At 21.6% G+C, this 12,826-nt stretch overlaps 1 protein-coding gene across 5 annotated transcripts in view; it reads left to right on the plus strand.

Annotated features, from left to right (window-relative positions):
• The window catches only part of LOC122498264, a 191,129-nt gene that overhangs the window by 143,791 nt on the left and 34,512 nt on the right, over window positions 1–12,826 (plus strand). For all 5 annotated transcript variants that reach the window (XM_043605921.1, XM_043605925.1, XM_043605922.1 and 2 more), the window contains one exon: window positions 2,100–2,451. In XM_043605921.1, coding sequence (XP_043461856.1) covers window positions 2,100–2,451 — 352 coding nt within the window. The remainder of the gene's footprint in view (window positions 1–2,099; window positions 2,452–12,826) is intronic.

Consider the following 12,826-nt stretch of genomic DNA (forward strand, 5'->3'; position numbering starts at 1 on the left):
TATATAATTATTTTTCTTAGAATTCTTGTTGTATATTCGATTATTTTTCAAAATTTTTATTGAAATTCTGTTTTAAATCAATTCTTACTAGAATTCAACAATAATTGAAATATTTAAATACAAAATTTTTTGTAAAATTTAATTATTTTCCAAAACTTTAATTACAATTCTTCAAAAAATACAATAATATTTAAAAATACTTTTTTAAAGTGTAAAAATAAAATTCTATGAAATATAAAATGTATTTTTATAATATTAGTGAAAATTTCCTTTTATTTCAATTTTTAAAAATTATTTTCGTGAATTCAAACCATATTTGAAAATTTTAATTACGATTTTTTAAAAACCTTATTTTATTAGAATTTCTACCTTTAATTATTTATTTATTTATTTATTTATTTTTATATTTATTTATTTATGTATGTATTTTATTATCTAAAACTTCAATAATGTTTGTTAAACAAATATTTAAAAACTTATTGCTATTTATTTTAATTGAAATTTCAAATAATTGCAATGTTAAACCTTTTGAAATTTCGTTATTTCTAAAAACTGCATGTGCAATTTTTCCAAAACTCAATTATTTTTAAGAATTTTTTAATACAATTACTCAGAAAGTGTTAAAATGTTAAAAATATTTCAATTTAAAAAAATTTTTGTAAATTTATTATTTCTTAGAATTCTTGTTGTATAGGTATTCAACTATTTTTCAAAATTTTAACTGAAATTCTGTTTTAAATCAATTCTTATTAGAATTCAACGATAATTGAAATATTTAAATACAAAATTTTTTGTAAAATTTAATTATTTTCCAAAACTTTAATTACAATTCTTCAAAAAATACAATAATATTTAAAAATAATTTTGTAAAAAGTGTTAAAATAAAATTCTATGAAATATAAAATTCATTTTTATATCTAATATTAGAGAAAATTTCCTATTTTTTTAATTTTTGATAAAAATATTTTCGTGAATTCAACAATATTTAAAAAAAATTTAATTTCAGTTTTTTATAGATACCTCATTTTTTCAGAATTTCTAAATAAAATTTTTCAAATTTCACTAATTTTTGTTTAATAAATATTTGAATACTTCTGGGTTATTTAATTTGTCCACCAGGAATTAAAATTTCAACATACTTTCAATGTAAAACCTTTTGAAATTTAATTATTTCTAAAAAATTAAAACTGAAATTTGTCCAATTCTTTAAATATTTTTTTTAAATTTTGAACTGAAATTCTTTTTCAAATTAATTCTTATAAAGAAATTGTACGAGAATTCTATTATTTAAATAGTACTTATTTAAATTAATTAATTTTCTATTTAAAAGTTTCAAGTTATTTAAATTAATTTATTATAAAATTGTCTAATTAATTAGCATTAAGTTATTAGATTTAGTAAATTATTTAGAATTGAACTCTCTAAATTTGAATCAGTAAAAATGTTTACTACTTACTTTGAATTAGTAACTGACTTTTTGCTTTTGAAATTAGTGGAAATTACTATTTAGTAGTAAAATTAATTAGTAATTAGTAAATTTCAGTAATAAATTAGTGGAAATTACTATTTAGGAGTAAAATTAATAAGTAAATTTTACTAATAAATTTTACTAATTTTACTAATTAGTGGAAGGAAGTTACTATTTAGTAGTAAAATTAATTAGTAAATTAGTAAATTTTACTAATAAATTAGTGTAAATTACTATTTAGTATTAAAATTAATTGGTAAGTTAGTAAATTAGTAAATTTTACTAATAAATTAGTGGAAGTTACTATTTAGTAGTAAAATTAATTAGTAAATTAGTAAATTATACTAAAAAATAATAAAAAATAGTTATTTATACTAATTTATTAGTAAAATTTACTAATTCCATGGAAAAAAGTCACTAATTCAAATTAGTAAACAGTTTTACTAAATCAAATTTAGAATATTTTTACCGAATCAAATTTAGAATATTTTTAATTGGAATCGAATTAGTTAAAATTAGTTAGAGTCGAGTTAGTATAAAAATGAGTTATTTCTTTATAATTTTCTATTGAAAATAAATAATTTTCCATTTTCCGTTTTTAAGGCATTAATGAAATTGAATTAACTTGCAGGTGGAGTGGTCAGAACAATTTGTGTTCAACGTTCACGCTCGATCGGTTTATCCATGCGATTCGGGTTCAGGTGGTGTCTCAGTTCTTTTCGAATATCCGTCTTGCAGATTACCTGAGGATCGCGTGAGAGTGTACGGCCGCCTGAGGGCAGACGTCGCGTCGCTTGCACCACCTTCATCCCTTCATTATGTTGCAGAATTGAAAGCGCCTCCAGGAAAACATACACTGACCTTCGACTGTGACATTTTCACCGAGAGATTCGTCGAGTATTGCTTCGTCTATGTTAGTCAGGCAATTACTGGTGCCATGGCCGAGGTTAGAGTCGGTTGCATTCCCACATTTCCACTCGAAGGTAAGTTTTTTAAAAAAGATTAAGTATTATTTAATTTCACTCTATTACTGATTCACTGTATTTAATTGCTGACTAAAAATGTCTATTACTACTTCTAAATAAAATTATTCTAAATAAAATATTAGTCTGAATCAAACTGTCTTTTACTACTAAAAATAATACAGCTGATATTTTCATTTTTTTCTCCAACATTAACAGTACTTTTAAGTCTTTTAACTTCTCTTTATTTTTTTTTAGTTTTTTTACTAAATTTATTTTATTACTTACTGTTTTATTACTTTTATTACTTACAAGCGTGTTTAGTCTGACTAAAAATGTCTTTCTACTTAGGAGAGAATATTAGTCTGACTGCAACTGCCTTTTACTACTAAAAATAAAATGACTAATGTTTTAATTCATTTGTTTTGCTGAAACAATATTTCCCACTACTATTTTGAAAACATTTGCTTTGTCTGACTAAAGCAAGGTTTTACTACTGAAAGTGAATTTAAATTAACTTAATTAATTAATTATTATTATTTAATTTGACTCCACTTATGATTAACTACATTTAGTTGCTATTTTGACACTTTCATTTCATAATTTTTCAATAATATTATATATTTTCAATTTCGTTGTATTTACCATAAAAAATTTTCATGTCTGACTTAAACCGTGTTTTTCTACTTATTTTTTTACATTTAACTGCTAATTCGTCTCTTTTTGTTTTATTAATTTTATTTTATATTCTAATTTTGAATTATATTGTATTTTAAATAACAAATTTTCTTGTCTGACGCAAACTGTGTTTTACTACTGATTTACTAAATTAAATTAAATTATTTCACTAAATTTACTTAACTTTAGTATTTTGCATCAGTTGTTTTGTATGTTTCTTTTATTATTTTCATTTTTCATTGGCTATTTTGATTTTTATTGTATTTTAGTTTATAAAAGAATTTAAAAAATATCGGATGCCTGACTTAATCAGTGTTTTACCACTGATTTACTGCATTTAACTGCTAATTGGTCTATTTTTGTTTCATTATTTTTATTTTACATTATTTATTCTGAATCTCATTGTATTTTAAATTATAAATTCTTTTGTCTGACTTAAACAGTGTTTTACTACTAATTAACTACCTTTAACTGCTAATTCGTCTATTTTATTTTATTTCACCAATTTTCATAATTTAATTTGAATTACATTATATCTTACATTCTAAATTTCCTTGTCTGACTTAAACAGTGTTTTACTACTGATTTACTACTCATAACTACTAATTTGCCTCTTTTTGTTTTATTAACTTTATTTTCATTCCTAACGATGAATTATATTGTTAGGAAAATTATATTGTTAGGAAAAAATTAGAAATTTTTTTGTCTGACGTAAACAGTGTTTTACTACTGATTTACTACATTTAACAGCTAATTAGTCTATTTTTTATTATTTATATTTTATATTGTTTATTATGAATTTCATTGTATTTTAAATTATAAATTCTTTTGTCTGACTTAAACAGCTTTTTACTACTGATTTACTAAATTTATATTTCATTTTATTTAATTTTATAATTTAACAGCTGCTTTGTCTCTTTATTTTATTATTGTTAATATTTTTCATTATTTACTTTGATTTCTATTATATTTTAATTTAAACTAGCAAAAACTGACGCGCGCGAGCGCGCGTGCATTTTTTTTTCAACGTTTTATTTTAAATAATTAAAACTTTATTTTTTCAGCGAATTTGAACCATTATGATGTCACAATTTTTTAGCAAATGCTGTGAACAAATTGTGACGTCATTATGGTTCAAATGCCATTAAAGAAATTATTTCATCTTCTATTAATTAATATATTTTTGCATTTTCTTTTTTTATATAAATAAATTAAAATTTTTATTTATTAATTGAAAATATCTGTTCGCAGTTTATATTTTTTTTTTTGTTTAATATTTTAATAATTTTATGTTTTAATATATATATAAATATATTTTTTCTATTAAAATAGCAATTCTTTAAAATGATTATTATTATTTTTAAGGGTATTTTAATTATTATTATGACGTTATAATGTTTTAAATAAATTTAAAAAATGGAAATGCTGGAAAGAATGAAAAATACATTTTTTTTAGAAATATAAAATTATTCAATTAACATCTTCTATCTTTATATCTTCTCTCTATATTAATATCTTCTTCTTCTTCTATCTTCTTTGATTTAGTTGTAATTTACTTTTTTGTTTCCTATCTTCTTTAATAATTTTATGTTTCAATATTTTTAATTTTAATTAAAATTAATATATTGAATTTCATTTAAATTCTTGCAAAAAATTTGAGAATCATTGAATTTCTTCAAAAAATGTCATTATTTATGAAAATAATTCAATTTTCGCTAAAAATCATTAAATCAATTTTGGAAACCCTAATTAAATTTTTCTGAAGAATTATTTTTTATTTTTTGTTTAATAATTGTGTTTCTTTAATAATTTTAATTGGATATTTTTAAAGTAATTTAAATTTATGAACAATTTTTTTCAAGTTTTTAAAACTAATTTTTAAATTTGTAAATTTAGTTGAAACATCTATTGTTTACATTTATCCCTTGTTTACAATTACCCCAAATGGCCCTAATTGTAAATTGATTGTTTTGTTGATTTTTGAATTTTATTTCGGAATAATTCAATTTTTTATTATGTATTTTTCATGATTTGAAGACTTTATATGGGTGATTCTCCTGAAAGTGGGTAATTTCATGTCTTTCAATTATATCTTCTAAACATCTTAACATTTAAATATTAACATTGGCCAAAAATATTATTTAAACATCATTTATTATACCCTTTATGAAAAACGATAATTTTTTAACACAAATTGAGTGGAAAACAACATTTAACAGTTGGAAAACAGCAATTCAATATGTCCTTACCTCTGAGTACCAAACTTTAAAGTACTATTACTTATAAAAAAGAACTATCTTCAATTATTCAATAAATATTGTGAAAGATTAACTCAAAAGGTTCAATTTTTATCGATGAAATTTTTTAATACATCAATATAGTTATTGATAATTATTAAAATATAAGTGTCTTTAAAAATCTCCATGCTGGCACGACAAAGGATAAACGTGTATAAATAAACTATAAGACGTGCACTTTTTATATCAAAATTAATTGGAAATTAAAGAAAAAACATGTCACTTTTCAAATCTCCAAGAGAAATTGGAAAATAAATTATATTTTTCATATTTTTAAGAAAAAACACTAGAAAAACACTGCGTATTTTTATTCATTCCTTTGTCGTGCGCTGTCATAACTTTAATATTTCAATATAAATATCAATAAAAAATGGATGAAAACTTACAGATTGGTAGGACAAAAGTGTATACCTAGCCATTTTTTTATTTTATTTTGTTTAAAATATGTACGAATGGATTTTGTACGAATTTCCTTTGTCGTGGAGTCCTTTGTCGTGTCAAACCATTTGCACGTGGCAGGTGCGAAACAAGTAAAAAGTGTGCCCGTGCCTAAAAGTTTTTTTAAAATAGGTAATAAAGTTGAAATTTTTCTAATCTTTTTATATATTTTTAAATATAATTTTAAAAATGATAAAAATAAATCAGTTAATTCAATTAATAATATCTATATAGAAAAAATATGAGTTTCAGTGCCCCTTGATGATACGTCTCTGATGAGGTTAGTTTTCCTGTTTACTTTTGACATCTCATTTCAATTACGCGAAAAGTGCTAATTACACGAAAACTAATGTTTATTAATAAATGTAATTTAAAATAAATATAGTTGATATGGATTGTCTAAAATAAAAGAATAATTAAACAAACAGAAAAAAGTAAATGTCGAAAAAGAGCGACGTGAAAAAAATTCGAAATGAGCCTGTAGAAATTTAAATAATTTTAATATTTTTAGTGTTTAAATAGTTTTGTAGCATAACTACTTTAAATATAGTTTATTTAAATGCCAATGAATAGTAATTAATAAAAGAAAATTCAATTTTTAAAAATTTAAAAAAAAATTTCTATCAACTTAAAAGTGACCGCTTTTTGGAGAATCACCCATATAGTCTTTAAAAGACTTGATAGTATTTAAATAGTTGAAATGAAAGGCGGTGCCTAAAGTATTTTTTTTAAGTTCATTATTTTTTTTTCTTTTTAGAAAATCTATTTTCTATAATATTGTGTTAAAAAAAACGTTAACATTTTATATTTTATTTGAACAGAAGATAACGATAAGTTTAATTCTTGCAAAAGAAAGCACTTATAAGTTAATTCTACACACAAACACACACAGAAATACGTTTATTTTTTACGTAAGTGCCAATAAATTAATTTCAATTTTTTATTTAAAATGAAATAATTTAATTTTGAATTAATTGTATTTTTGATATTTGAATAATTAATTATTATTTTGAACAATTACATTTTTCAATGATTTCAAAATAATTAAATTTTTATTAAAAACAGAATAATTTATTTTTGAATTAATTAAAATTGTTTCATTTATTTTTGAATAATTAATAATTGACTTTTGAATTATTTAAAATTCAAATATTGTAAAAAATTAATAAAATATTTAAAAAAAACAATTTATTTTTAACATAATAAAAAAAGTAATTTATTAAAATACTAAATTCAAATAGATTTTGAATTGCAATTATTTTTAAAAATAAATAAATTTTTTGTGTAAAATCATTTTTTTAAAATTAATTAAAATTTGAAACAATTGAATTTTTTTTTTCATTTTTGAAAAATTAATTATTTCGAACAATTTTTTAAACATAAAAGAACCAGGAGCTATTATCACTCATAATAGCAATCAAAAAAAGCACACACTAAAGGGATCGCTCTTCCCAAAAAATTTAGACTCGCCCGAGTCGAAATTTAAGCCCTACTTTCACCCTGAATTTTCAGGGTCTATTGAGTGTTAGGAGTAGTAAAGTAGGGTCTAATTCTAATACAATTAGACCCTACTTTGACTCCCAAAATAGGCGGAAATTTGCTAATCTTCCATTTGGAGAAGCAAAGGAGGGTCTACTTCTAAGAAACCTATACCGTACTTTTAAACCTCGTAGACCCTACTTTCATACTCCTAGACCCTACATTCTAAAAGAAAATTTAGAATTATTTTTTAATGCATTACTTGAAACACTGCAAATGCAAAAAGTACTCTAAATTCATAAATACTGATGTGTTTTATAGCGTCTATATACACTTCGTGTATATAGACGCTATAAAACACATAAAATTCCACTTTTACTCATCCCAAGTGCTTCATTTGAATCTGAGCAAATCTTCAAATTTTTCTTTTTTTAATTGTAGAGTCTAGGAGTATGAAAGTAGGGTCTACGAGGTTTAAAAGTACGGTATAGGTTTCTTAGAAGTAGACCCTCCTTTGCTTCTCCAAATGGAAGATTGGCAAATTTCAGCCTATTTTGGGAGTCAAAGGAGGGTCTAGTTTTTAAAAATTGTATTGAAATCAGACCCTACTTTACGACTGCTAAACCTGAATAAGCCCTACATTTTCAGAGGCTAAGTAGGGTCTAAATTTCGACTCGGGTCTAGATCCTGCACTGTATAAGTTAATAATTGAAGATTAATTAAATTTTTGAAAAATTAAATATTAAAAAATTAATTATTTTGAATAATTAATATTATTGAACAGTAATTTACGAAAACGACCAATGTAATAAAATTTAGAACGATATTTTTTATTGATTCAGGAAAATTGAATTTTTTAATTAAAATTAATAATCGTTGAAAATTGAAAATAATACAACTTTTATTGACAATTCGATATTTCAGTTTTTTTAGATTTTAAAAATGCATAAAATTTTCAATAATAATAAATCAAAATACAATAAATATTATCAATTATAATTATAAATAAAAAAAAAATAATAATAATAATAATAATAATAAGATATACGAATAAAATTTGTTTTTAAGTTATTTTGAGATTTTTATTTAACAAAATAAAATGAAATAATATAAATGATTTAATTAAGAAGAAAATTTTAATTAATAATTAGAATTTACCAATCTACAGTTTTTTTTCCACTGAAAACGGTAACCTCTCGCCTGATACCAGATATTTTTCCACGATTTTTCAAACACAATAATTCTTGTCACAATTTAACGTTTTTTAAAAACACCCGCACTACCGCATAACATAACATCGGAAATGTCAAAACATCACGAAAAATATAAACAAACAAAAAAATCATGATAATAATTCGCAAATGATAACTAACAACTAACTTCATACTGCGAACGGACAGAATGAAAAACCACAGACTTTAATAATTAACTAGCAAAAACTGACGCGCGCGAGCGCGCGTGCATTTTTTTTTCAACGTTTTATTTTAAATAATTAAAACTTTATTTTTTCAGCGAATTTGAACCATTATGATGTCACAATTTTTTAGCAAATGCTGTGAACAAATTGTGACGTCATTATGGTTCAAATGCCATTAAAGAAATTATTTCATCTTCTATTAATTAATATATTTTTGCATTTTCTTTTTTTATATAAATAAATTAAAATTTTTATTTATTAATTGAAAATATCTGTTCGCAGTTTATATTTTTTTTTGTTTAATATTTTAATAATTTTATGTTTTAATATATATATAAATATATTTTTTCTATTAAAATAGCAATTCTTTAAAATGATTATTATTATTTTTAAGGGTATTTTAATTATTATTATGACGTTATAATGTTTTAAATAAATTTAAAAAATGGAAATGCTGGAAAGAATGAAAAATACATTTTTTTTAGAAATATAAAATTATTCAATTAACATCTTCTATCTTTATATCTTCTCTCTATATTAATATCTTCTTCTTCTTCTATCTTCTTTGATTTAGTTGTAATTTACTTTTTTGTTTCCTATCTTCTTTAATAATTTTATGTTTCAATATTTTTAATTTTAATTAAAATTAATATATTGAATTTCATTTAAATTCTTGCAAAAAATTTGAGAATCATTGAATTTCTTCAAAAAATGTCATTATTTATGAAAATAATTCAATTTTCGCTAAAAATCATTAAATCAATTTTGGAAACCCTAATTAAATTTTTCTGAAGAATTATTTTTATTTTTTGTTTAATAATTGTGTTTCTTTAATAATTTTAATTGGATATTTTTAAAGTAATTTAAATTTATGAACAATTTTTTTCAAGTTTTTAAAACTAATTTTTAAATTTGTAAATTTAGTTGAAACATCTATTGTTTACATTTATCTCTTGTTTACAATTACCCCAAATGGCCCTAATTGTAAATTGATTGTTTTGTTGATTTTTGAATTTTATTTCGGAATAATTCAATTTTTTATTATGTATTTTTCATGATTTGAAGACTTTATATAGTCTTTAAAAGACTTGATAGTATTTAAATAGTTGAAATGAAAGGCGGTGCCTAAAGTATTTTTTTTAAGTTCATTATTTTTTTTTCTTTTTAGAAAATCTCTTTTCTATAATATTGTGTTAAAAAAAACGTTAACATTTTATATTTTATTTGAACAGAAGATAACGATAAGTTTAATTCTTGCAAAAGAAAGCACTTATAAGTTAATTCTACACACAAACACACACAGAAATACGTTTATTTTTTACGTAAGTGCCAATAAATTAATTTCAATTCAATTTTTTATTTAAAATGAAATAATTTAATTTTGAATTAATTGTATTTTTGATATTTGAATAATTAATTATTATTTTGAACAATTACATTTTTCAATGATTTCAAAATAATTAAATTTTTATTAAAAACAGAATAATTTATTTTGAATTAATTAAAATTGTTTGATTTATTTTTGAATAATTAATAATTGACTTTTGAATTATTTAAAATTCAAATATTGTAAAAAATTAATAAAATATTTAAAAAAAACAATTTATTTTTAACATAATAAAAAAAGTAATTTATTAAAATACTAAATTCAAATAGATTTTGAATTGCAATTATTTTTAAAAATGAATAAATTTTTTGTGTAAAATCATTTTTTTAAAATTAATTAAAATTTGAAACAATTGAATTTTTTTTTTTTCATTTTTGAAAAATTAATTATTTCGAACAATTTTTTAAACATAAAAGAACCAGGAGCTATTATCACTCATAATAGCAATCAAAAAAAGCACACACTAAAGGGATCGCTCTTCCCAAAAAATTTAGACTCTAGATCCTGCACTGTATAAGTTAATAATTGAAGATTAATTAAATTTTTGAAAAATTAAATATTAAAAAATTAATTATTTTGAATAATTAATATTATTGAACAGTAATTTACGAAAACGACCAATGTAATAAAATTTAGAACGATATTTTTTATTGATTCAGGAAAATTGAATTTTTTAATTAAAATTAATAATCGTTGAAAATTGAAAATAATAGAACTTTTATTGACAATTCGATATTTCAGTTTTTTTAGATTTTAAAAATGCATAAAATTTTCAATAATAATAATAAATCAAAATACAATAAATATTATCAATTATAATTATAAATAAAAAAAAAAAATAATAATAATAAGATATACGAATAAAATTTGTTTTTAAGTTATTTTGAGATTTTTATTTAACAAAATAAAATGAAATAATATAAATGATTTAATTAAGAAGAAAATTTTAATTAATAATTAGAATTTACCAATCTACAGTTTTTTTTCCACTGAAAACGGTAACCTCTCGCCTGATACCAGATATTTTTCCACGATTTTTCAAACACAATAATTCTTGTCACAATTTAACGTTTTTTAAAAACACCCGCACTACCGCATAACATAACATCGGAAATGTCAAAACATCACGAAAAATATAAACAAACAAAAAAATCATGATAATAATTCGCAAATGATAACTAACAACTAACTTCATACTGCGAACGGACAGAATGAAAAACCACAGACTTTAATAAAGTTAATTAATAATAAAATAATAATGGAAAGAATTAAAGAAATACTAGACGTCTGACTTAAACTATGTTTTTCTACTGTTTTATTAGTTCTATTTTTGTTCTATTGTTGTTATTTTCCATTATTTATATTTAATAATATTTTCTTTTACTGGTGACGTTAAATATTGCAAATATTGCCTACCAAATATCTCGTCTGACTAAAATTGTGCTTTACTACTGATAACAGGATTTTCAAACATTTAGGTGCTTTGTCTGACTAAAAATGTGCTTTACTACTTAATCCGTGCTTTCCACTTATAATAACGTTTTTCCTGTCTACAGATTATATTCTTTTGACAAAAATTTTATTTTTACAAATTTTTATTTAATACAACTCTCAAAATAACAAATTACTAATTAAATGAATTTTCATTCGTCTGAGGAATTATATCTAACAAAAAGAATTGGACATACCAATTTTGACATTAACAAATTAAAAATAATTCTGACAAATGACAATTCATTCATAAATAATCCAGGCAAATGAACATTTTTTGAAATAGAAGTTGTGACATTTAAAAGTTCGACTCAATAAAAACCAATTAAATCAGATTCTTGTTGACTTAAAATTCGATTAAATTAGATTTCTTTCAAATCAAAAGTTAGTTAATTCTTAATTGAAAATTGTTAACAATTGGAAATTCTATCAAATAATAATTAATTTCTTTCAAATAAAAAGTTGCTTAGTTAAAAATGTTATCAAAGGGAAATTCTATTTAATAATGATAATTAATAAATTATTGTTAATAATTAATTTATAAAACATTCTTTCAAGTGTCGCAATATTATTGCAATAAAATTTTAATTTGAAGAAGAAATTAATTTTTTTTTAAGGCCTTTATTCGTAATTTTGTTAAGAAACAGTAAATTTCTTACCGGACAAGAGAACTTTTCTTTCACCCTTTTTTTTATTTTCTCCCTTTTTACACCAGGGCAACTTTAATTGTTTGTTTCTAAAAAATAAAAATAGGTCGCACTTTAATTTTAGAAGGTTATTAACTTTTTTTCAAGAAAAAAAAGGAAGGAAGGAAATATAGACTTGTAGGAATGAAGAGGTCATTAAACAAGGTTGAGAAATTCACGTAAGTAGGTAACGCGTCATGTCAACCTTAATGAAGTTAACGCCGACTAAATTCCAACCCCAGATATATTACAAGTTTCTTGCAAGCGATACTTAATCCGGATTTTAGTGCTTCTGGCATCAGTCTTCTTTCCTTCGAAAATTAGAGCCATTAATTCTCTCAAATTCGTTTTTTACACACAAGATCATAAAGTTACATTTTTTTTTCCACTCGAAAAAAATTAACTTTCCCCTTAAAAATGTTTTTTGCCTTTAAACATATAGATATATTAATTTCTCTCTTTTTTTAAACAAATTTTTAATTACTTTCTCAAAGTGGAAATATTTCTAAATAATTAATTTTAT

This window comes from Leptopilina heterotoma, unplaced genomic scaffold (assembly GCF_015476425.1).
Source record: "Leptopilina heterotoma isolate Lh14 unplaced genomic scaffold, ASM1547642v1 Lhet_144, whole genome shotgun sequence".
Classification (NCBI taxonomy): Eukaryota; Metazoa; Arthropoda; class Insecta; order Hymenoptera; family Figitidae; genus Leptopilina; species Leptopilina heterotoma.